Source organism: Dipodomys spectabilis, unplaced genomic scaffold, assembly GCF_019054845.1.
Source record: "Dipodomys spectabilis isolate Male_0828 unplaced genomic scaffold, ASM1905484v1 ptg000069l, whole genome shotgun sequence".
Taxonomy (NCBI): domain Eukaryota; kingdom Metazoa; phylum Chordata; class Mammalia; order Rodentia; family Heteromyidae; genus Dipodomys; species Dipodomys spectabilis.
Window position 1 is genome coordinate 1,840,683 of NW_024870746.1, and position 24,481 is coordinate 1,865,163.

The 24,481-nt window shown below is 40.2% G+C and overlaps 1 protein-coding gene across 1 annotated transcript in view; it reads left to right on the forward strand.

The window, feature by feature from the left end:
- Positions 1-24,481, forward strand: part of Copa (COPI coat complex subunit alpha) — a 54,796-nt gene that overhangs the window by 5,936 nt on the left and 24,379 nt on the right. Inside the window, exons 5-13 of the mRNA XM_042681905.1 lie at positions 470-546; positions 2,026-2,135; positions 7,887-7,996; positions 11,235-11,334; positions 12,892-13,027; positions 13,664-13,746; positions 18,835-18,985; positions 19,804-19,870; positions 22,830-22,905. Of these exons, the coding sequence (XP_042537839.1) occupies positions 470-546; positions 2,026-2,135; positions 7,887-7,996; positions 11,235-11,334; positions 12,892-13,027; positions 13,664-13,746; positions 18,835-18,985; positions 19,804-19,870; positions 22,830-22,905 (910 nt within the window). The remainder of the gene's footprint in view (positions 1-469; positions 547-2,025; positions 2,136-7,886; positions 7,997-11,234; positions 11,335-12,891; positions 13,028-13,663; positions 13,747-18,834; positions 18,986-19,803; positions 19,871-22,829; positions 22,906-24,481) is intronic.

A 24,481-nucleotide genomic window follows, 5' to 3' on the forward strand; every position in this document is an offset into this window, starting at 1 on the left:
GTTAGTCTCTGGCTTCTATTCTTAATTCTCATAGAGGAAAAAGCCCATGTGGAGTAAAGCTGGTAGGGTAGGTAGTAGGCTTAGACAACAGCTGGCTTGTTATCAGAAGCAACAGCTCCTTTGCTAATATAGCTGAAGTAGACAAAACAGAAAAATAGGTGAGCCTGACAGAATATAATTGTTTAATGTTTGTTTGGGCTTTTATTCTGGGACTTGAACTCAGGTATTGTGTTCACTCAGCTTGCTTATTCAAAGCTGCTGGCTCTCCCATTGGAGCCACTCCTCCAACTCTGTGTTTCTGCTGGTTAGTTATGGATGGAATGTTAAAGACTTTTCTGTTCGGGCTGGCTTTGAACTGATTCTCTCTGTGATCTCAGTCCCTTGAGTAGTCAGTATTATAGGCATGAGCCACTAAAACCCAGCTGAAATTAGTTTAATATTGACAGACTTTATCTGAAATATCTTTCAGGAGTATCCTTGGATTCTGAGTGCCTCAGATGATCAGACCATTCGAGTGTGGAACTGGCAATCTAGAACCTGTGTCTGGTAAAGCAGGAGGCAGAAGCCTCAAAGACTTTTTTGATTCTTCCTAGTTTTGTATAAGAAACTAGAACAAACATCTCACTTCCCAAATGGACTGTACTTATTGATTAATTGCTGACTATATTTGTGGAGTGCTTTTAAATATCAAATAATAAATGGAGAGATAGTCTCATTAAATAATGTAGACATCTAGATTTCCTGATAATTTATCAGAGATGAGGTTATAGCAAGGCTTTTCAGCTCTGTTCCCATTAAACCTGAATGACGAGTTTTGTTCTGGGACTGGAACTCTACTAGAATTTTCTATGAACACCTTAAAAGATTTTTTTTTTTTGGGAGTCCGGTTGTGGGGCCTGAACTCTGGGCCTGGGCGCTGTCCCTCAGCTCTTCAGCTCAAGACTAGCTCTCTACCACTTGAGCCACAGTGCCACTTCTGGCTTTTTTTTTTTCTTTTTGCTTATGTGCTGGGGAATTGAACCCAGGGCCTCATGCATTGCAAGGCAAGCGCTCTACCACCGAGCCATCTTCCCAGCCCACCTTAAAAGATTTAATAAATTTGTCTTTTTAGGACACCCTTCTAAAATCTTATCAGATGATTTCCAGTATAAATTACAAAGATTCTATTTATTATTTTAATGTCTTTAATCTCAAAGGAGAGCTAAATAATCCCAGTTCTGAAGTTAATATTTAAATACTAAAATAGAGTCAAGAAGAGAAGAGCACTTTATTTCTAAACCAAGTAGCTTATTAATTCAGAACTTTTAGGATGACTTACATTTGCTTCCATAGTGGGGCTGGGAATGTGGCTTAGTGGTACAGTGCTTGGCTAGCATGCATGAAGCCTTGGATTCAATGCCTTCGTAACACATAAACAGAAAAAGCCATGAATGGTGATGTGGCTCAAGTGGTAGAGTGCTAGCCTTGAGCAAAAGAAGCTCAGGGACAGTGCCCAGGCCAAAAAAAAACCATAATTGGGTAAGTAATGAATATAAAGAAAGGTAAAATGGGTGGCAGTGACTCAGACCTGTAACCCCACCTACTTGGGAAGTAGAGATTGGGAGGATCACAGTTCAAGGGTAGCCTAGAAAGAAAAAAATTAATGACAGTCTAATTTGTTGAATTGAAACCCCTTTGTATATAATAATTATATGTATACATACATACATACATATATATATATATATATATATTTTTTTTTTTTTTTTTTTTTTTAATGTAAGGTAAACTCATCTCAACAAATAAACTGGATGTGATAGCACATACCTATCTAGCTCCATGAGAGGCCAGCCCCAGGCCATTCCCTACCTCCTACCCCCCAAAAAAAACTTAAATAAATAACTAAAGCTTAAATAAATAACTAAAGCAAAAAAGAGCTAGGTGTATGACTCAGGAGTCTAGCAAAAAAGGATTGAGTTGAAACCCTAGTTGTCAATTGATTTCTGTATATAATTTAATAGTTTCTTCTTTTTTTTTCCCCTACAGTGTGTTAACAGGCCACAATCATTATGTAATGTGTGCTCAGTTCCACCCCTCCGAAGACTTGGTTGTATCAGCTAGCCTGGACCAGACTGTACGCGTTTGGGATATTTCTGGTGAGCTGCCCAAATTCAGAGAATCTAGTCATGTCTGGCATGAAACTGCAATTGCTTAAAATAGTGAGGTAGTTGGCTTAAAACAGGAAAAGTGTAGAATATTTAGTTCCCATAAAATAGCATCTTTGCTTCTGAGGGTGTTGAATCTGCTATGGTAGATCTCAATGTTAGAAGTATTTTCTATGGAAAGTGGTTACTCTAGAAAATTAAGATTTGAGTAAATTTTAACTTTTTAGTTAATCTCTGTTTTTAGTTAAAATTGAAATATTTCTGATTCTTTTTTTTATTTCTGATTCTTTTTTTTTTTTTTTTGGGTCCGGTCGCGGGGCCTGAACTCTGGGCCTGGGCGCTGTCCCTCAGCTCTTCAGCTCAAGGCTAGCGCTCTACCACTTGAGCCACAGCGCCACTTCCAGCTTTTTTCTTTTTGCTTATGTGGTGCTGAGGAATCGAACCCAGGGCCTCAGGCATGCAAGGCAAGCGCTTTACCACTGAGCCAACTCCCCAGCCCTTATTTCTGATTCTTAATCAAAGTTTCCATATATTCAAATAAAAAGTATATCTTTAGAAAAAGAAGTTTTGAGAATAATTTAATGCAGAGAACCAGGGCTTATATTTTTATTTATTTATTTATTTTTTGTCGATTGTGGGGCTTGTACTCTGGGCCTGGGCGCTGTCTCTGAGCTATTCAGCTCAAGGTGAGTGCTCTACCACTTGAGCTACAACGCCACTTCCGATTTTCTGGTGATTAATTGGAGATGAGAGTCTCACGGACTTTCCTACCCAGGCTGACTTTTAACCATGTTACTTGGAGCTCACCCTCCTGAGTAGCTAGGATAGGCATGAGCCACTGGCACCCGGCTGAACCAGGACTTTAAATATTGTTTAGAAATATGGAGGTTCTTTCTATTAGATTTCTTCTGGAGTACAGTGATTTTTGAGTCTCAAATATTATTTAATAGGCAGACATCTAAGACCAGAGATAGTTTATAGATTGTAAATAATTGGAATAATTCTTCCTTTTATAGTGCACTATACCTATGATTTTGAGATAAAGATTTAAATATTAAGAACTGTATAGAAGAGATCTAAGTTGCTAATCAGAGAACTTAGAGTCAGAGAAAGGACTGCTTATGAGATGGGAGAGCTTTGTGTCAGAATAGAGAAAGAAACTAAATGATGTGGTTCTCTGCCCAGTTACATTTACTAGTCATTTACTGTGTTGTCTCGTGTTGCCTTAGAAGTTATTGGATATTGAGTTCTCTGAAAATTCAATGACTTAATTCCAAAATTGTGTTTCATTCTATAGAAGGAAGTTCCCTTATAGGTCTTTGCCTTGTTCTCTGTGTAATAAAGGAGTTACTCTTTTGCATTGATCAACTAAGTTGTGATAGGGCTTTGCCATTGCAGTTTTTCGTCAGACTGACTAGATTTTGGAAGTGCACCCAGATGTGACCAGCCATGCCAACAGGAGGAGCTAGGTACAGACTCTATGAGCCTGTGTCATCCTCACTGCAATCCCAGGGGGCTTAATATTCACTCTTGCAGTAACCTAGCTGTGGCTTCCATGGGTTTTCACTGTGCACACATTCAAAGTACCCTCCTTGTCTCAGGATATAGGAGCCTGATGCAGTAGATCCCAACTTGTATATTGCTCAGCTGATGTTTAGAACAATCTCATTCCAAATTCTGTGAGAAAATTGAATGACACAAAAAGTTCCTTGAGTGATTGTTTATCTAATCATTTCTTCCAGGAATGAATACAGCCATTTCCACCCTAAAAGTATTATTTTGTTTAATATCTAAATAGACAGACACTTTTAGGTATTAAGGTTTAATTCTTTCCCACAAAACTGGATTGAGGCAGTATGTTCCTTGCAATCTAACTAGAGCAACTTGGGAAATTTGAAACTTAGCTAATTCTAAAAAATTAGGAGCAAGCAAGTGTTTGGATTTTTGTTTTTGATCATGAAATGTCCAATGAGCCAGGGGTGGTGCTCAAGTGATATTGCACCACCTACCTAGCAAGTGTGAGGTCCCTGTACTGGAAAAGAAGGAAGGAAATTTTGCATAAAAATTAAAGGCCCTAAATCAGAAGAGAAGGAGAGGTGTAACTCCAGTGGGTTTATAATTGCTCTTGAATGTGTGAGTTGCATGGATTACTACTATGTAATAAGATTATAATTGTTACACTTTACAGATGTAATAGAATTTATGCTAACTTGCTGTATTAATGTTAATGCTGTTTACCATTTTAAGTGTTTTTCTCTAGTTACAACTCTTGACTTCAAGTAACCCCTTAACCAGAGTGGATGGAAGATGCTTGAGTCTTTTTTTTTTTTTAATGTTTTGGGTTTTAACCAGGTGGAAGGAGCTTTTGAGTTAACTTTGTTCTAGAAAGCAGTATACTGTTCAGCAGGATTCTTTTTTGCTTTGGTTCAAGTAAGTCTCAGTACAGGAAGAAGAATTAATTTACAGACCGGTTGGGGACCAGTGCTAATATTTCTGAGAGAGAAAAGTTAACTTGAATGAGTGACTTTGTTTAGAGAACTTGTGAAAATTCTGATTATTTTGGCTATCTCTTTTGAAAAGAGATATTCTAAGCTCACAGGTAAGCACCAAGAAAATGCAGAAGTTCTTATTGAAAAAGCTATCTCTGGATACTTTTTCCCATGAAGATCAAGCCCCTTGGAGCTTACCATGTTTTAAATCTTTTTTGCTAGCCTGGTAAAAACCTCCTTATCTAAAAGGGAATATATTTATAACTTAGCAATAGACAAGAAGTTACTTGTTTTAGTTTGAGCTTCCAAGTAAACTGCCAATTAAATTCTTTTAACATGCTTATGCCTTTGCATGTCAAGCCCATGTAATTCAGGCTTACTGTTTTGACCACTAAAAAATTATTAATACGCTGCCAAATCCTGTCTTCATCCCTCTTTTTTTCACTGCTTACCCTGGTTCCCTTTGGGAGTTGTGCATAAACTGGTCCGTTCTGAGAGTGTTCTCTTCTCCCTCTGGATTTGGGTAGCTGCTGTAGAAATTTTCCATCTGTCGTTCAGTCCTACTGAGTGGTTTGTGGAAGGCTCAAATATTTCTCCTCTTAAATATCTTTTCACTGCCTGTCACTATTCATCTGTGTGTTTTACCCTTTCCTTATTCCTGTATCATTACAGGCAAATGCAAACAAAGGCTTCCACTCTGTCACACAGCTTTCTTTCCAATGTGTTTGTTGAAGCTTATTGGAGGTGAAATTCTTCACAGCTGTCTGTCTTTGTATCTTTCTTTGAGTTTGTTTCATATATCAGACTCATCAGAAAAAATTGACAGATCATATTAAAAGGACAAGAGAAATAAGTGAAAGGAGGCAGCTTTGTGAATAGTGTATATTTTTTTAAGGCATCAACTTTATGTCTCTATACCTAAAGGCCTAATGCTCATCTTGAATAGAGGACAAGATAATTAAAACTGTTGTGGCTATTTTAAATGTTGCTGATATCTGGGTGCTAAGTTTTACAGAAGAGCTATATTGTAATTTTAAAACAGTAAGTGTAAGTCAGGTGCTGGTGGCTCATACCTGTAATCCTAGCTACTCAAGGGACTGAGAGCTGAAGATTGTGATTGGAAGCCAGCCTGGGCAGGAAAGTCCATGAGGCTCTTATCTCCAGTTAACTACAAGAAAATCAGAAATGGAACTCTCCAGTTAACTACCAGAAAATCAGAAATGGAACTGTGCTTAAAGTGGTAGAGTGTGGGCTGGGAAGGTGGCTCAGTAGTAGAGTGCTTGCCTTGCATACATGAGGCCCTGGGTTTGATTCCTCAGCACCATAAACAGAAAAGGCCGGAAGTGGCGCTGTGGCTTATGTGGTAGAGAGCTAGCCTTGAGCTGAAGAGCTGAGGGATAATACCCAGGCCCTAAATTCAAGCCCCATGACTGACAAAAAAAAAAACCTAGGATAAATACAATCATTAAACTTGAGTTTTTTTATTTTCCTCCAAAGACCAACTTTTTAAGCTTGAAGTTATATATCTTTTATTTTCAATTATAGGCTATAAGTGAAATATATAAATCATACACAAATAATTATCTTTTAAAAATTTTTTACAAGTACTAGGAAATTTCATTTTCACTCACTCCCCCAGATAATTCAAAAGATGTTAGGAGGTGGAGACATGGTTGAAATGATGGAAAACTAGCCATGAGCAAAAAGCCAAGCAAGAGTACAAGGCCCTGAGTTTAAACCCCAGACCAGCACACACACACACACACACACACACACACACACACCACACACACACACACACACACAGGATTTTTAGTCCCAATTCTATTTTCGTATATATATACATATATATATAGAGAGAGAGAGAGAAGGTTTTGATTTTTCTTTTTTTTTACATTTTGATTAGAATACATTAGTTTTACAAAGGGGTATTTCATTGCCTCATTTCTGTGCATGTGTGCAGTGTATCACAATCATCCTTACTCCCTCTATCCCTCTCCTCAACATGTTTCATTGCTTTCATACTTGCAAACATGCTACTTCTACCATATTCATCTTCATTGACTCACTCCCTCTGTTAATCTACCCCCCACCCCCCAACTAGTATACCTCTTCCCTATCCCAGAACATTAGATAGTAGTTTTGATACTATAATTTTGGTCTGGCTATAATACAAATAAGTAGCTTTTAAAAAGATGACTCTAGAAAAGCCATGGATGTGAGATCCTCTTGTAAGACCCTTATCCTGGTTTCCCATTGAATCCAACTTCCAGCAAGAACTTTAAAAGATGTGGTAGTTTTAATTATCATTTGTATGGTCCAAAAATCAAGATATGGGTTCACTTTTTGCATAACACTTTTTTCATAAATTTTTTATTTTTTGTCGGTCATGGGGCTTGAACTCTGGGCCTGGGCATTGTTCCTGAACTCTTCAGCTCAAGCGAGCACTCAGCTGGCTCACGCCTGTAATCCTAGCTACTCAGAAGACTGAGATCTGAGGATCACGGTTTAAAGCCAGCCCAGGCAGGAAAGTCTGTGAGACTCTAATCTCCAATAAACCACTAGAAAACCGGAAGTGGAGCTGTGGCTCAAGTGGCAGACCACTCGCCTTGAGTTGAAGAGCTGAGAGATAGTACCCAAGCCAGAGTTCAAGCCCCATGGCCCACCAAAAAAAAAAAAAAAGCGAGCCACTCTACCAATTGAACCACAGCACCACTTCCAGTTTTCTGGTGTTTAATTGGAGATAAGAGTTTCATGGACTTTTCCTGTCCAGACTGGTTTGAACTTCAGTTCTTAGATCTCAGCCTCCTAAGTAGCTAGGATTACAGGTGTGAGTCACCAGTGCTCAGCTGGCTTTTCTTTAGAATCTTTTGATATGTTGGAGAAACATGCTAGTAGATTTCATTAATGAAAGCACAAATTGAATATAACATCAGCGGCCACATTTCAAGAACACTTAAGGATAAAAAGTGGACATTTGTGAGAATTAGACAACTCTTGATGAGAGACTCAGTGTATAAGTTAGTAGTATCAGGAATTCCCCGTAGTGCATCTGTTGAGTGTTGAAGGCAAAGACAGGGTAGGAAGTTCTTTAGTTTTTGCTTTGGTTTCGATCTCTGTAAATTTCTTTTTCCCTTCTTTTTCATCTGATTATGGTTCATCACCTTACCTTTCTGTACCTCTGGTACTGTACACTTTTTTTTTTAATAACATTATGCTTGCATCTTTTATCCCATTCCTTATTCCTTCGAAGGTCTGAGAAAAAAAAACTTGTCTCCTGGTGCAGTGGAGTCAGATGTAAGAGGAATAACCGGGGTTGATCTGTTTGGAACTACAGATGCGGTGGTGAAACATGTACTAGAGGTACTTATCACTATAGTTGGTGGCTGGGTGATATACTGTTCATTATTTCATTCCTTCAATAAATGTTTATTAAAAAATCGTGTTTGAAGAATGAGGGATAGAGTTGTGGTCAGAGAAATGAAAATTACATATCATCTTGGAGAGTATCTGACCTTATAAATCCAGTAGGAAGAAAGAAAGAAAGCTGGGCATAGGCTTTATCTCTATGCCTATCCCAAAGCAGAACCTAAGCCTCCTGTAAGAGAGTAACCAAAATTACTGAAAAGGAACCTTGTATAAAAGGTTCATGGTATGAAAATAGAAATGCATAGAGGAAAGAAACAATTTTTTTACAAATTGAAAATATAATTCTTACTATTCTTTGCTGAAGCTTTTATTAAGCTCAAAACATATTTGAGCCAGGCGCTGGTGGCTCACACCTGTAATCCTTGCTACTCAGTAGGCTGAGAGCTGAGGATCAGGTTTCAAAGCCAGCCTGGGCAAGAATGTCTATGAGACTCTTATCTCCAATTAACCACCAGAAGACAGGAAGTGGTGTTGTGGCTCAAGTGGTATAGCACTCACCTTGAGCTGAAGAGCTCAGGAACAGGGCCCAGGCCCAAAGTTCAAGTCCCACAACTGACAAAAAAAGAAAAAAAAGATTCATCCAAGGCTGGCTATGCTGTCCCAACACTCAAGAGGTAGAAAGAGGAAGATAGTGAATGTAAGCCCAGTCTAGACTATGTAGCAAGACCTTGTTTAAAAAGAAAAGAAAGCGGGATGCCGTTGGCTCATGCCTGTAATCCTAGCTACGCAGGAGCTTAAGATCTGAGGATCACGGTTCAAAGCCAGCCCAGGCAATAAACCACTAGAGAACTGTGGCGCTGTGGCTCAAGTAGTAGAGTGCTCACCTTGAGCTGAAGAGCTGAGGGACAGTGCCCAGGCCAGCCCCACAACTGACCAAAAAAAAAAAAAAAAATTGAGATTTAGTGAAATTAAGCAGTTTACCAATATCCATATATATCTAGTAAGTTGACAGACTAAGATTTTAAATTGAATCTGTTTAAATGAAGGAAGGATGAGAAAATGCAGATATTATATTCAGTGTACATTTTGTAAAAGTGAACTATGTAACTTGAGGGTAGGAACAGGAGAGGGAAATGGGGAAAATGAAGGAAGAGCATAACATTGACCAAGAAGCATTGTATTTATAACGTGACTTAATCATAATTTTTTTAAAAATTGGGTCTGTTCGCCGGGCGCTGGTGGCTCACGCCTGTAATCCTAGCTACTCAGGAGGCTGAGATCTGAGGATCGCGGTTCAAAGCCAGCCTGGGCAGGAGAGACCGTGAGACTCCTATCTCCAATAAACCACCAGAAAACCGGAAGTGGCGCTGTAGCTCAAGTGGTAGAGCGCTCGCCTTGAGCTGAAGAGCTGAGGGACAGCGCCCAGGCCCAGAGTTCAAGCCCCACGACCGACAAAAAAAAAAAAAAAAAATTGGGTCTGTTTAACTCCAAAGTTCAGGTAGTTATTATTAGTATGCCATGTTATCTGTCAGAAATATGCCTAAATCAAAACTATGTTATCCCCAATATTTTTATAATATGAGGTACAACTATGTAGTAAGGTATAGGATATCTTAAAATCAGCAGTTCTTGGGCTGGGAAGGTTGCTTAATGATAGAATGCTTGCCAGCATGCATGAAGCCCTGAGTTTGATTCCTCAGTACCACTTAAACAGAAAAAGCCAGAAGTGGCTCTGTGGCCCAAGTAGTAGAGTGCTAGCCTTGAGCAAAAGAAGCACAGGCATAGTTCTCAGGCCCCGAGTTTAAGCCCCAGGGCTGGCAAAAAATAAAAAATATAAGTAAATAAAAGTAACCCAAAGGGAAAAAACCAGCAGTTCTTAAACTTTTTGTTCTGAAGATTTCTTCATACACTTAAATTGTACTGAGGACTCCAAAGAGTTTTTGTTTATATGGTTTATATCTATTAATTTTAACCATATTCATAATTCAAACTTTTGGGGGGCTAGGCAACTCCTGAGAATTGAACCCAGAAACTTGCCACACATGCTTTTAGCTGTCAGATAATGTCATTGTGTAATAGCTGTGCAGTCCACTGTACTTTTGAGACAGTAATAATGAAAAGACAAATATAGTTTCGGTCTGATTATGAAAATGGTGTTTTTTGTTTTTGTTTTTTTTTGCCAGTTGTGGATCTTGAACTCAGGGCCTGGGCCTGTCCCTGAGCTCATTTGCTCAAGGCTAGTGTTCTGCCACTTTGCGCCACAGCCTCAATTCTGGTTTTTGTGTGGTTAATGGGAGATAAGAGTCTCATAGGGACTTTTCTGTCCAGGCTGGCTTTGAATCGCAATCCTCAGAACTCAACCTCCTAAATAGATAGGATTATAGGTGTGAGCCACCAGCTAAAAATGGTTTTGATTTAAAGATTTCCTGAAAGGACCTTAGGATCCTCCAAAGGATATTAGAGCATTCTTAGACAGTTTTTACATTAATTTACAAAGTAGTGTTTTTTTTTGTTTCTTTTTTTTTCCTGTGTTTCTTTTTTTTTTTTCCTGTGGGGCTTGACCTCAGGACCTGGGCACTGTCCCTGAACTTTTTCACTCAGAGCTAGCACTCTACCACTTCAAGCCTCAGTGCCACTTCTCATTTTCTGGTGGTTAATTGGAGATAAGAGTCTCACAAACTTTCCTGCCCAGGCTAGCTTCAAACTGTGATCCTCAGATCTCAGCCTCCTTAGTAGTTAGGATTACAAGTGTGAACCACTGGCACCTGGCACAAAGTAGATCCTTATACTGAGATGTTAATAAGTATTTGGAGAAATAAGATGTAAATATATCTGATATACAGAATATTCTAGAAGTAAATGAAGCTAACTTTTAGTGTAGAAACATTTTGAAATTTTCATGAGAATTTGGAGTGATGATAGGTAGATTGACATGCTAACTCAAATGTTCAAAACCTGATATTGATGGCATATATCTGTAATCCTAGTGCTGAAGAAGCTGAAGCAGAATGATTTCAAGTTTAAGGTCTACGCAGTGGTAGTATCTCACTAGTACTTCCTGGGCCTCCTCCCCCCAAAAAATGCAAAACCTTACTGGTTCATAGACACTTGACTCTTTTCACATGAATAGCAAATTATAGACATCTTTATAACCACTAGTATGATTTATTGATTTGCTTTGAGTAGTGTTTATAAAGCTGTTTTATAATAACTTCTTTATTTTTTAAAATAGGGTCATGATCGTGGGGTAAATTGGGCTGCCTTCCACCCTACTATGCCTCTTATTGTATCTGGAGCAGATGACCGACAAGTGAAGATCTGGCGCATGAATGGTGAGTTAACCGGTGGCATATATCATTTCTAAGACATTGACTATTGGTCAACAAGGTACAGTGGCCAGGTCTTTTGGGCTTTTATATATTTTCTTATTTTGGGTGATTTCTTTTTGAGCCAATCCTAGGAGCACAGATTTTGCCTTTTTCCTGTGGTAGTATCCTGATTTTTGAGGAACATGAATATAGTTAAAAGTAAGAAGTTGGGCTGGGGGGCTGGGAAAGTGGCTCAGTGGTAGAGCGCTTGCCTTGCATGCATGAGGTCCTGGGTTCAATTGCTCAGCACCACATAAGCAGAAAAAGCCAGAAGTGGTGCTGTGGCTGAAGTGGTAGAGCACTTGCCTTGAGCTGAAGAGCTGAGGGACAGCACCCAGGCCCAGAGTTCAGGCCCAGACTGGCAAAAAAAAAAAAAAGAAGTTGGGCTGGGAAGATGGCTCAGTGGTAGAGTGCTTGCCTTGCATGCCTGAAGCCCTGGGTTCGATTCCTCAGCACCACATAAGCAAAAAAAAAAAAAAAAGCCAGAAGTGGCGCTGTGGCTCAAGTGGTAGAGTGCTAGCCTTGAGCTGAAGAGCTGAGGGACAGCGCCCAGGCCCAGAGTTCAGGCCCCATGACCGGACCCAAAAAAAAAAAAAAAAAGAAGTTATCCATTTATTTGATAAATGATTGAGAACCTACTCTGTATTAGACTTTGCTCAGAGTGCTGTATATATAATAGTGACTAAAATGAATAAAGCTCCTTTCTTAGGAAGTTTGCATTTGCTCTAAAATGACTGCTAGTGACAAATGCTATTACAATAAATATAATGGTAAAAACATAAAGAATGATAGAGGTGTTAGATTCAATAGGAGAGTCAGAATGAAAGAACAGATGTGGAAAAATTAAGAGACTTGGAGCCAGGATGTCATGTGCAAGGTAATCCTTACAGCTCTCTAGTTATTCAGGAAGCTGAGACCTGAGGATCACAATTCAAAGCCAGCTTGGGCAGGAAAGTCTGAGACTGACCTCTAATTAATCACTAGAGCTGAGGCTTAAATATTAGAGCCTATAATCTTTGCAACTTTGAGGCCGAGAACAGGAAAATCTCAGTTTTAGACCAGTCTAGGCAGAAAAGTTTTCAAAACCTTTTCTCAACCCTTAGCTGGGGATATTGTCATGCACCTGTCCTCCCAAGCTACGTTGAAGGGCTAGATTGGGAGGATTTCAGTGTCAGGCCAGCTGAGGCAGAAAAGTCCTCAAAATGATCTCCTTGGAAGGAAACTGGATGTAAAGATGCACATTTGTGATCCCAGTGACAATGGAAGTTTAAGACCCAAGCACATGCCTACACAAGAAGCAAGACCCTTTCTTAAAAACTATATTTTCACTATCCAGTGAAAAATAGCTGGAATGTTGCTTTGTGGTAGCATTCAGCTAGCAAGGCCTATGGCACTAGCTTTGCTCAAGCCTAACAGGTAAAAGGTCCTACTACTGCCACCCTCCCCCCTCAAAACAAAGGTGCTATATGTCTAAATCAATGTTAGGAAATTATAATAACCTGATCTTTTTTTGTCTTTCAGAATCAAAGGCATGGGAGGTTGACACCTGTCGAGGTCATTACAACAATGTGTCTTGTGCTGTCTTCCATCCTCGCCAAGAGTTGATCCTTAGCAATTCTGAGGACAAAAGCATTCGAGTCTGGGATATGTCTAAGCGGTAAGGAAGTTATCCATTTTGTGTGTCCACACTCAGGGAAAAGTCTTTCTCTTTGTTTCTCATCATCTTTAGCATTTTAAGCCACGTATTATGAAAACTTAAAGAGACCTAGAGACAGCCAACATTTGTTAATTTTTTGTTAGGAATCATATACTTGTAATGTTTTTTTCTTCTAAATTTAGAAATATTCTTTTCAACTGGACATCATGGTTTAAACCTTAGAATCTCAGCTACTCAGGGTTAGGTATATGGTTAGGAATAAGGAGGATCATTATTTGAGACCAGCCTAAAAGCAAGGAGTGCTCCTCCCTCCCCTCCCCCTTACCCTGCACACTCATACCTCAATCCATAGCTTGGCATAATTGTGGACACAAGTAAGAAATAAAAAATGAAAAGAATACAGTAGGAAATTATGGTGAATAAGGGAAATTGACATACCAAAATAATAAGGTCAGTTTAAAGTTGTTCTCTTTTAGTTCCCTGCTAGAATTTATGATACATACCTTTACTGATGATATTTATTGCCCTTGATTTACTTTTTTAGATTATCTTGTAGGCTTACCATTCAATATTATGTACAGTAGACTGGAGGTTTGTTACATTAATATTTTCTCTGTACACCTTATGCTTTCCTAGGACTGGTGTTCAGACCTTCCGTAGGGACCATGATCGTTTCTGGGTCCTAGCTGCTCACCCCAACCTTAACCTCTTTGCAGCAGGTAAGAAATCACTTCCTCTTGTTTTATTTCTTGTTTTAGTTCAAAGTTTTTAAGGTTTTTTTAATGTGATTCTCCATTAGCTTTGCCTCTGGTGAATATGGTGGGATAACAAAGAGCAGTAGAATCCTCAGACCTCCCTTAGTTGAAGCTCTTCTTTTTTTTCTTTTACCTCTTAGAATAGTATTTTTTAATACTCTTTATTTACCAAAATCTGTTTTAACAGTAAAGTCCGTTCACTGATATATTCCTAGATGCTCCTAAGAGGCTAATACTAGAAAGTCAGAGTTCTCAGACTAAAAATCTAGAAGCTTAAATTTTATTCATTCACTTGGCAAATACGTACTGAGTTTCAGGCCTTATTCTGGGTGTTAGTGTTAAAGCCATACATTAAAACATAGTCTCTGTTTTTATGGAGCTTTTAGTTGTAGTAGGGGAAATTGACTATAAACAGAAAATATAGTTCTTTTTTCTTTTTCCTTCCCTGCCTCCCCCCTCTTTCTGCACATCTCCATCTCATATGGGCTGGCAGTTTGCTCTCCTCCAAATAAACACTTTTCTGCCTGGGGAAAAAAAAAAGATAGATAGATAATAGGAAAAATGCTTTGAAGAAAAATTAAGCAAAAGTAATGGGATAAAAAAGGAAAAGTGAGTGTAGGGCTAGGAAGGTGGCTCAGTGGTAGAGTGCTTGCCTTGCATGCATGAGGCCCTGGGTTCATTTCCTCAGCACCACATAAGAAAAAAAGAAAAAAGCCGAAGTGGCGCTGTGGCTCAAGTAGTAGAGCACTAGCCTTGAGCTGAAAAGCTGAGGGACAGTGCCCAGGCCCAGAGTTCAGGCCCCATGACCGGACCCCCCCCCCAAAAAAAAAAAAAAAACGATGTGTGGAGAGTACCACTTTATATTATTCTAAAATTGAGAGAATGAGAAAGTAGGAACATCATATGCAAAGAACACATAGTAGGATTACAAAGAGAAGTGCTTTCTATGTTAGAGGTACCCTCTAACATCAGAAAGGCCAAGGGTAGCAAAACAGTAAATAAGAGCCTTGTCATACATAGGAAGTTGGACCACACCGGATTTTGCTTTGTCTTATAGGCCAAAGCTAGAACTAGATTTTATTCTGATTGAATAGAGAGCCATTAATAAGTTTTGGGCATTGGAGTGGACTGGCTTGCATGTTGCAAGCAAGCAGTAGGAGTACAAGAATGAAAGGGATCTCTAAAGGATGCATGATGCTAATAGGGAAAGGGTAAAACATTTTAAAATAAATTGTAAAATTAGCAAAATGCTTTTTTCATTGTTGTTGCAAGTCCTAGGTCTTGAATGAGGGCTTGGGCACCGTCCCCAAGCTTTGTTGCTCAAGTCTCATGCTCTACCACTTGAACCACAGCACCACTTTGAGCTCTTTTGGTGATTAATTGAAGATAAAAGTCTAATGGACTCACCTACCTTCCTGAGTTGCTAGGATTATAAGCATGAACCACCAGTGCCTGGCTAGCAAATATTTTTTCATGCTCTTATTTGCCAGGAACTAAGGAAGCATGGAAATTATAATTTCTTTTTTTTTTTTTTGTCAGTCGTGGGGCTTGAACTCTGGGCCTGGGCGCCTGTCCCTCAGCTCTTCAGCTCAAGGCAAGTGCTCTACCACTTGAGCTACAGCGCCACTTCCAGTTTTCTGGTGGTTTATTGGAGATAGGAGTCTCACAGTCTCTCCTGCCCGGGCTGGCTTTGAACCTCGATCCTCAGATCTCAGCCTCCTGAGTAGCTAGAATTACAGACGTGAGCCACCAGCGCCCGGCGGAAATTATAATTTCTATCTTTAGAGAACACATGATATAGTGCAAGTGAGAAATTAAATAATTAATAGAACAAGATAATAAATGCTACAGTGAAAGTTTATATGAAGTGTTAGGAGAATACAGAAAGGATGTGTCCAAGCATGGTAGTTTGATACAGTATTAAGAAAAAATGCAAGCCAGGTGCTGGTGGCTCATGCCTGTAATTCTAACTACTCAGGAGGCTGAGATCAGAGGATTGCAGTTCAAAGCCAGCCAGGGCAGGCAAGTCCATGAGACTCTTATCTCCCATTAAACACTAGAAAACTGAAAGTGGTGCTGTGGCTCAAGTGGTAGAGTACTTGCTGAAGAGCTCAGAGACAGCACCCAGGCCCAGAATTCAAGCCCCATAACTGACCAAAAGAGAAAGAGAGAAAAAGAGCGGGGGGGAGGGAAGGGAAGAGAAAGAGAGGGAAGAGAGAATGGGAGGAAGGGAGGGGGGGATTTGCCAGGAGTTAGTGGCTCATGCCTATAATTCTAGCTACTCAAGAGGTTGAGATCTGTGGATTTCAGTGCACAGCCAGCCAGGGCAGGAGAGTCTGAGCAAAAAAGCTCAGGGATAGCACCTTGACCTTAAGTTCAAGCCCTAAGACTGGACCACTCACAAAAAAAATTAAGGGCTTAGAATGTGGTTTGGTGGTGGAGTGCTTCCCTAGCATGCATGAAGCCCTGGGTTCAGTTCCTTAGTACCACATAAATAGAAAATACTGGAAGAAACCAAAAGCTAGGGACAGAAAGCCCTATTCACACATGTTTACTACTGATCATTTCTCATCTCTGGTAACTCCCTATCTTACCTGTCACTTGATTATTCAAAATATCAAGACTCCTGTTCATATTAGGAGAAGATCTTTACTAGCTATGCAACAGACAAAGGCCTTATATCTAAAATACACTTAGCGCTCAAAAACGTTAATCCCCCAAAAACAATCCTCAAAGAAACAATAATCCCATTAATAAGTGAGCTAAAGAATTAAAGAGAGACTTCTCTGTAGAGGAAATAAGAATGACCAAAAGATGCATGAAGAAATGTTCAACATCTCTGGCCATAAAAGAAATGCAAATCAAACAACATTGAGATTCCACCTCACCCTAGTTAGAATGGCCATTATCAAGAAAACTAATAATAACAGATGCTTGCAGGGATGTGGTCAACAGGGAATGCTACTACACTGTTGGTGGTAGTGTAAACTTGTTCGACCATTCTGGAAAGCAGTATGGAGGTTCCTCAAAAGACTAAACATAGGGGTTGGGAAGGTGGCTCAGTGGTAGAGCATTTGACTTGCATGCATGAGGCCCTGGGTTCAATTCCTCAGCACCATATAAGCAGACAAAAAAAAGCCAGAAGTGGCGCTGTGGCTCAAATGGTAGAACGCTAGCCTTGAGCTGAAGAGCTGAGGGACAGCGCTCAGGCCCATAGTTCAGGCCCATGACCGGACCCAAAAAAAAAAAAAGACTAAACATAGAACTCCCCTATGATCCAGCAATCCCCACTCCTGAGCATTTACCCAAAAGATCACACAAAAAAAATAAAAGACAGAAAAAAAAAACACTGGAAGTGGTGCTGTGGCTTAAGTAGTAGAGTGCTAGCTTTGAGCAAAGAGGCTCATAGGCCCTGAGTTCAAGCCCCAGGCTAGCGGGGAAAAAAAAAATTTTAGCCAGGCATTGGTGCCTCACACTTGTAATCTTAAGTACTGAGGAGGATGAAATTTGAGGATTGAAGTTCAAAGACTGCCTGGGAAGAAAAATTGGGGAGGCTTTTATCTCTAATTAATGCTCAAAAAAGCTGTTCTACAAATGCAGCAGTGGTACTTCCTGACACTATGTTGAAAATGAACTATACTACCAACAGATAGAGACCGGAGGGAAAAACTGGGAGAGTGTGATGGAAGATGTGACATTGTCCAAAAAGACTTATGTAACCCCTTTGCACATCACCTTTATAAAACAATTTTTTTTTTTGTCATGGGGCTTGAACTCTGGGCCTAGGTGCTATCCTTGAGCTCTTCAGCTCAAGGCTAGTGCTCCACCATTTCCAGTTTTCTGGTTGGAGATAAGTCTCATGGACTTTCCTGCCCGGGCTGGCTTTGAACTGCAATCCTCAGATCTTAGCCTCCTGAGTAGCTAGGATTACAGGTGTGAGCCACTGACACTCGGCTAAAAAAAATTTTTTTAAGCTGTTCTGGACTCATGGATCAAGTGGTAGAGTACTAGCTGCCATTGAAAAAACTAGCCAGAGTATAGACAAGGCCATGAGTTTGAGTTCTGGTACAAGTACAGAAAAATAAGAAAAAGAAAAAGTGACAGAATATGGTTGTGAGGATTTAGTCAAGTAAAGGATGTATTTAAGTGTTACATTAGTCTGTTTTCTAGTGCTATAGCAAAATTCCTTACAGTGGGTACTTTATAAAGAGATTTGTTTCACTCTCTGGGAGGTTGAAAATTCAAGATTGGGTAGCCCCAAATGTTTGTCCTCGGGGCTGGGAAGGTGGCTCAGTGGTAGAATGCTTGCCTTGCATGCCTGAGGCCCTGGGTTTGATTCCTCGGCACCACATAAGCAAAAAGCCGGAAGTGGCGCTGTGGCTCAGGTGGTAGAGCGCTAGCCTTGAGCTGAAGAGCTGAGGGACAGCGCCCAGGACCAGAGTTCAGGCCCCACAACCAGACCCCCCCCCAAAAAAAAAAAAGTTTGTCCTCTTAGAATGGCCCCCTTGGCTTGGTCACAATATGGCACATGTCATCAGGATGGTAGTAAGTTTGAGAGGAAGAGATCACATGATTAAATAGTAAATCAGAGGATTCATGGGTCAAGCTTGCTCCATTTATAATAACTTAATCTCTGGGAACTAACCAATGTCCTGAGAAAACTATGTTAATCCCTTCCTAGGGTATTCCTGCTGATGACCTAATCACATTCCACTAGTCCTCATAGTTTCAAGATTTACTTAACACCATCATACCAAGGCTTCCAACTCATGAACCTTGAGAGCAAACATCCAAACCATAACCAGAATCTTGTCACATAATTAGCTTACATAAATAAATTTCATCTTTTAACAGTTGGTGATATAGTTCAAAGCTAAAGCACTTGCCTGTGTACAAGGTCCTGAACATACAAGGTCCTGAGTTCAGTTCCACGATCAGAATAATAAGATCATTGTCATTATCATTCTCATCCTCATCCTTGTGTATCTCCTATTTCTAGCTTGCATTTGTGCCTACAGCTGATTCTTTCCCTTTTTTTCCTCAATCTTCTAGGGCATGATGGTGGCATGATTGTCTTTAAGCTAGAACGGGAACGGCCCGCCTATGCTGTTCATGGCAATATGCTGCATTATGTCAAGGACCGATTCTTACGTCAACTGGATTTCAATAGCTCCAAAGATGTAGCTGTGATGCAGTTGCGGAGGTAAATCTGATTTATTTCTCTTTTAAACACCTGTTAGTGACAGGTCTTTTTGCCTTTATTTGACTTAACTCCTTAAGGAAACTCATGATATAGTAGGGTGATAAGTAAATAAAATAAATCATACAAAAGTTATAGTTTCCTGTAACTCTTGCTTTCCAGCAAAATATACACAACTCTAAGCCAGAATTTTTTTTTTTTTCCTGGAAACAATTAACTCTGAAGATATGGTAACCTCTGGGATGCTTGGCAAAAGGAATTGTCCTTTTGGAAAAGCCAACTGCATCAGTGCTGAAACATTCATGGTGGCAAACATTGGCATGCAAGTTTGATAACCACCCAATAGCATCACAATGATAAAAAAAAAAAAAAAAAAGATAGGTTTAGGTAGAGCGCTAACCTTGAGCTCAGGGACAGTGCCCAGGGGCAGAGTTCAAGCCCCATGACCGACAAAAAAAAAAAAAGGTTTTATGTAAACAATCCCAGAGACATATTACATCAGCTCTTACTCTGTGGTGCCCACTGCAAGTATCTGTAGGAAATTGTACATAATCTCTCTCACTACAGAGAATGCTGCCCCTACCTTTTGTTGAACAATTTCATTTACACTAGGACTTGCTTTCTTAAACTTTTAAATTACAAAGCATTAAAGGAAGGAGGGGAGAAAATGCAATGGATTTTCATTACTGAATATAAAAATGACAATTATGTAAAGATTGGATATGTAACAGATAAAGGGGTAATTCCTTTCTTCCTTCTATTCTTAATACCTATTTACCATTTTCTCCTTTTTCTCTCTCTCTTAATATATGTATATCTAGTGGTTCCAAGTTTCCGGTGTTTAATATGTCTTACAATCCAGCAGAAAATGCAGTCCTACTGTGTACAGTAAGTAACTTATGGAATCTAATTTCTCATTTTCCATTATGCCCTTTCCATTTCATTTTTTGGGGGGGAGGGAGGGGTCCGGTCGTGGGGCCTGAACTCTGGGCCTGGGCGCTGTTCTTCCGCTCTTCAGCTCAAGGCTAGCGCTCTACCAGTTGAGCCACAGCACCACTTCCGGCTTTTTTCTTATGTGGTGCTGAGGAATTGAACCCAGGGCCTCGAGCATGCAAGGCAAGTGCTCTACCACTGAGGCACCTTCCCAGCCCAACCCTTTCCATTTCTTATGCCCTTAGAGCATATCTAATATCTAATGACTTACTAAGAGTTGTTTATTTTTGTTGGTAATACTGGGGTTTGAACTCAGGGCTTCCCACTTGCTAGGCCGGTACTCTACCACTTGAGCTGCATCTACAGCCATTTTTGATGGGATGTGTGTATATGTATGTATGTACACACATGCGCCCATGCTGCTGCTAGGGCTTAAACTCAAGGCCTTACGCTCTCACTTAGCTTTTTCCACTCATGGCTAGCTTGCTATCACTTGAGCCATTCTGGATTTTTGCTGGTTAATTGGAGATAAGAGTGAGGATTTGTGTACCTGAACTGGCTCAGAACCTTGATTCTCCCACTCTCAGCCTCCCAAGTAGACAGGATTACAGGCTTGAGCCACCAGCAGATAGCTTATTGGGAGCTATTACTGAATATTTTGCAAGAGCCTATGCTCTTGGCTCAAACTAGGTAGGCTTCAGTAGTCATAAATATTAAGAATTTGGGAGGCTGGGAAGGTGGCTTAGTGGTAGAGTGCTTGCCTCGCATAGATGAAGCTCTGCGTTCGATTCCTCAGTACCACATACACAGAAAAAGCCAGAAGTGGTGCTGTGGCTCAAGTGGTAGAGTGCTAGCCTTGACCAAAAGAAGCTCAGGGAGGGCTGGGAAGGTGGCTCAGTGGTAGAGCAGCAGGACTGGCCAAAAAAAAAAAAAAAAAAATTTGTGAAATAGATCCTTTCTAAGGCTGATAGCATCTAAACTTAATGAAATCTCAAAATCAGTGACCCAGGTCACTGAAAATGATTGAAAAGAATGTTTATAACTATTTCCTGTGCAAAAGAGATGTTTAAACTGGTTCCTATCCTTGTGAAAAATAGAACTAAATTTTATTTTATTTTATTTTTTTTTTTTTTTTGGGTCCGGTCATAGGGCCTGAACTCTGGGCCTGGGCGCTGTCCCTCAGCTCTTCAGCTCAAAGCTAGCGCTCTACCACTTGAGCCACAGCGCCACTTCCGGCATTTTTCTTTTTGCTTATGTGGTGCTGAGGAATCAAACCCAGGGCCTCATGCTTGCAAGGCAAGCGCTCTACCACTGAGCCACCTTCCCAGCTAAATTTTATTTTATTTTTTGACAGTACTGGGGTTTGAGCCTAGAGCTATGAACTTTCTCAGGAGGTGCTCTTCTTCCTGAGCCATGTCCCCATCCCAAGACCTGTGCTTTGTAAAGGAATTCTTTTCAGAATAATTGCCTTCAGAGTCGTCAGAGCCCTTCCCAGTTCTTATCACATAATTTTGGAGGAAAAATCTAATTTTAAGAATTGTTTTATAATTATTAATTGTTTTACAGAAGAGTTACCATTTCATAAGTCATGTGATGAGTACAATTGAATTCAGGCCCTTGTGACTGCTAGGCTAGACACTCTACCAGTTGAGTCACACCTCAACACCTCTCCCTCTTTTTTTGTGTGCCAGTACTGGGGCTTGAGCTCTGAGCTCTGTCCTTTTCACACAAGGCTGGTACTCTACCACTAGAACCACATCTTTTCGTCTGGCTTTTTGCTGGTTAATTGGAGATTAGAACTGAAATTTATCTACCCAAATTGGCTGCAATCCTCACATCTCAGTCTCCTGAGTAGCTAGGATTACAAGTATGAATCCCTGTCACCTAGCTTCCTTTTTGGTTATTTTTGAGGTAGGGTTTTACTTTTCGCCTACACTGGCCTCAAGCTGTAGTCCCCTATCTCTGCTTCCCATATATCTAAGATTATGAGCTTAATTAAGCCACCTTGCTGAATTGAAAACTCTCTTCCATATAACTTCTAATATCTAATTTTAGTCCTTCTCTAATATCTCACAGTCTCATATTCTCTTGGCAATTTTCTTTAATATCTTTTCTTTGGTGTATTTTTTTTCTTTCAAAAAGACTTTTGATATAACAAGTATACTCAGATGGAACACCAGAATATCAGCTCCTTAAGTCTTTTTTTTTGGGGGGGTGGGGAGGGGTCCGTTCGTGGAGCCTGAACTCTGGGCCTGGGCACTGTCCCTCAGCTCTTCAGCTCAAGGCTAGCGCTCTACCACTTGAGCCACAGCGCCACTTCCAGCTTTTTTCTTTTTGCTTATGTGGTGCTGAGGAATCGAACCCAGGGCCTCATGAATGCAAAGCAAGCGTTCTACCACTGAGCCACCTTCCCAGGCCCCTTAATCTTTTAATTCATGGATTAGACAACAATACTTGATTTCATTTTTGGGGGGGAGGGGGTCCGGTCATGGAGCCTGAACTGTGGGCCTGGGCGCTGTCCCTCAGCTCTTCAGCTCAAGGCTATCGCTCTACCACTTGAGCCACAGTGCCACTTGAGCTTTTTTCTTTTTTTCTCTGCTTATGTGGTGCTGAGAAATCGAACCCAGGGCCTCATGCATGCAAGGCAATTACTCTACCACTGAGCCACCTTCCCAGCCCCTTGATTTTATTTTGGATCTTCAGAGGATAAAGAAAATAAAATAACATCAAAGCTGAGTTATTTAAGAGCCCTACAACTAACTCTTATATGTAACATTCAAATATCCTGTGGGTAAAGGGTGACAAAAGTATATTCTCATATTGTCTGTGGAGTGGAACTGTTTTCTCTTATCAGAATAAACTGGTATCTTGGGTGCCTCTCATTAACATTTTAATTTCCCATTTTCCTCTACAGAGAGCTAGCAATTTAGAGAATAGTACCTATGATCTGTATACCATCCCCAAAGATGCCGACTCCCAGAATCCTGATGGTAGGTATTCTCTTTGTCTGCCTCACTCTGCTTCCAGCTCTCCTCACCATTATCGTCACTTCTTTTCAAGTAGTTCACATTCCATCCCAAACCATGGCCACATCACTCACATATTTTGGCAGGTATTGCTGACAGTTGCATCAGAGGCAACCATGATGTGAAATATTCATGTTCTGCCTCCATTTTATTACCCCAGCTAGATATATATATTTTATAATTTGGTTATTAGAAACTCTCCATTTTCTCTTTCAGCACAGCATGTTACCCTAGTTTATTGTTAGTTGATATGACTTTCACCCTGGTAGTTTCATTTATTTAAAAATGTAGTTCCAATCTTGCAATGTCTCATCCTGGGACTAGGGATTTATGCTCTCTCATCCATATCCAGATCCGATTTGCTTCCTTTTGCATGTCAAAAAGATGAGGCTGCTAACAGCTCCATACCCCACCTGGGATCCCAGGATCCAGCTGAGACCCCTCCTACCTCTTCCATCACCACCATGGCTTGGTGATGTTCTTACTATTAGAACTTGCTGACAGCACATTCTCAGAGTCACTATAACTCTTGCTTCAGCTCCTCTCCTCTCAATGCACTTTCTGCAGTAGTCTATAGATATACCAAGTCAGAGGCTTAACCCACAAGGCCCCTTTTACTATATTTTGATATTTTAGAGCCCCTCTACGTAGTACCAGGAATTATTTTGTTAGCTCTCTCCCTTTCTCTCTCTCTCCCTCTCTCCCATTCATTATTGTTAATACTTCTCATGCTATTCCTTTTGTCTTTTTTTTTTCTTTCCTCCTTCCTTTTTGTTTTGTTCCCTGCCCTCCTCTTTCCCTTCCTTTCCCTCTCTGCTCCTTATTAGTGTCTTGTTAGAGACTCAGGATTCTCCTACCTCCTAGGTGCTTGCTTAAATGCATCTACCACCATGCCCAGATTGAGTCACTTTCTTTTGAATGTGATCATATGAAAGAGAAAACCCATATGTATGTGATAGTCATAAATCAAAGTCTTTATAAATTACGCCATTTCTAACTAAATCTTATTATTTCTTTCTTCCTACTTTGTATCCTTATTTAAAACTCATGTCTTTTCTGATACACTTTTCTTTGATGGGGATAATAACTAAAGCCTAATGATAGAAGGAGGAAAAGAAAGCAGAAGCTAGAGTAGTATGGTTCTGTGGCATCTGAAAATGGAAGTATGGTTTGTAAGTTACCTGACACTGCAGGTGTCTAAAAACTAACAAGGCAAGTCTGGCCATTATGTTCTGGGGCTTGTACCATAGATAAAAGAATATATCAGTGAGTCCTTTACAAGCTTCTCAGAGAATAGTTTCCTCTCCGAAATTCTAATCAGCTGTGGAATTGAGAAACAGTTTATAATTTCCCTTCAGAGTAATAATGGTAGGTTGACATTTAGAGAGCAACAGCTTGGTGATAAGTTCTGCCCAGTATCTCAATGGCCTGTCAAGATTTAGTTGGGAGTGCTCTGACCCACCCTACCCTACTAGGAAGCCTGCATTTGCATGTTAAATGCAGCTGAGCAGCTGCGTCCTGGAGAGGGGGCTCTGTCTCT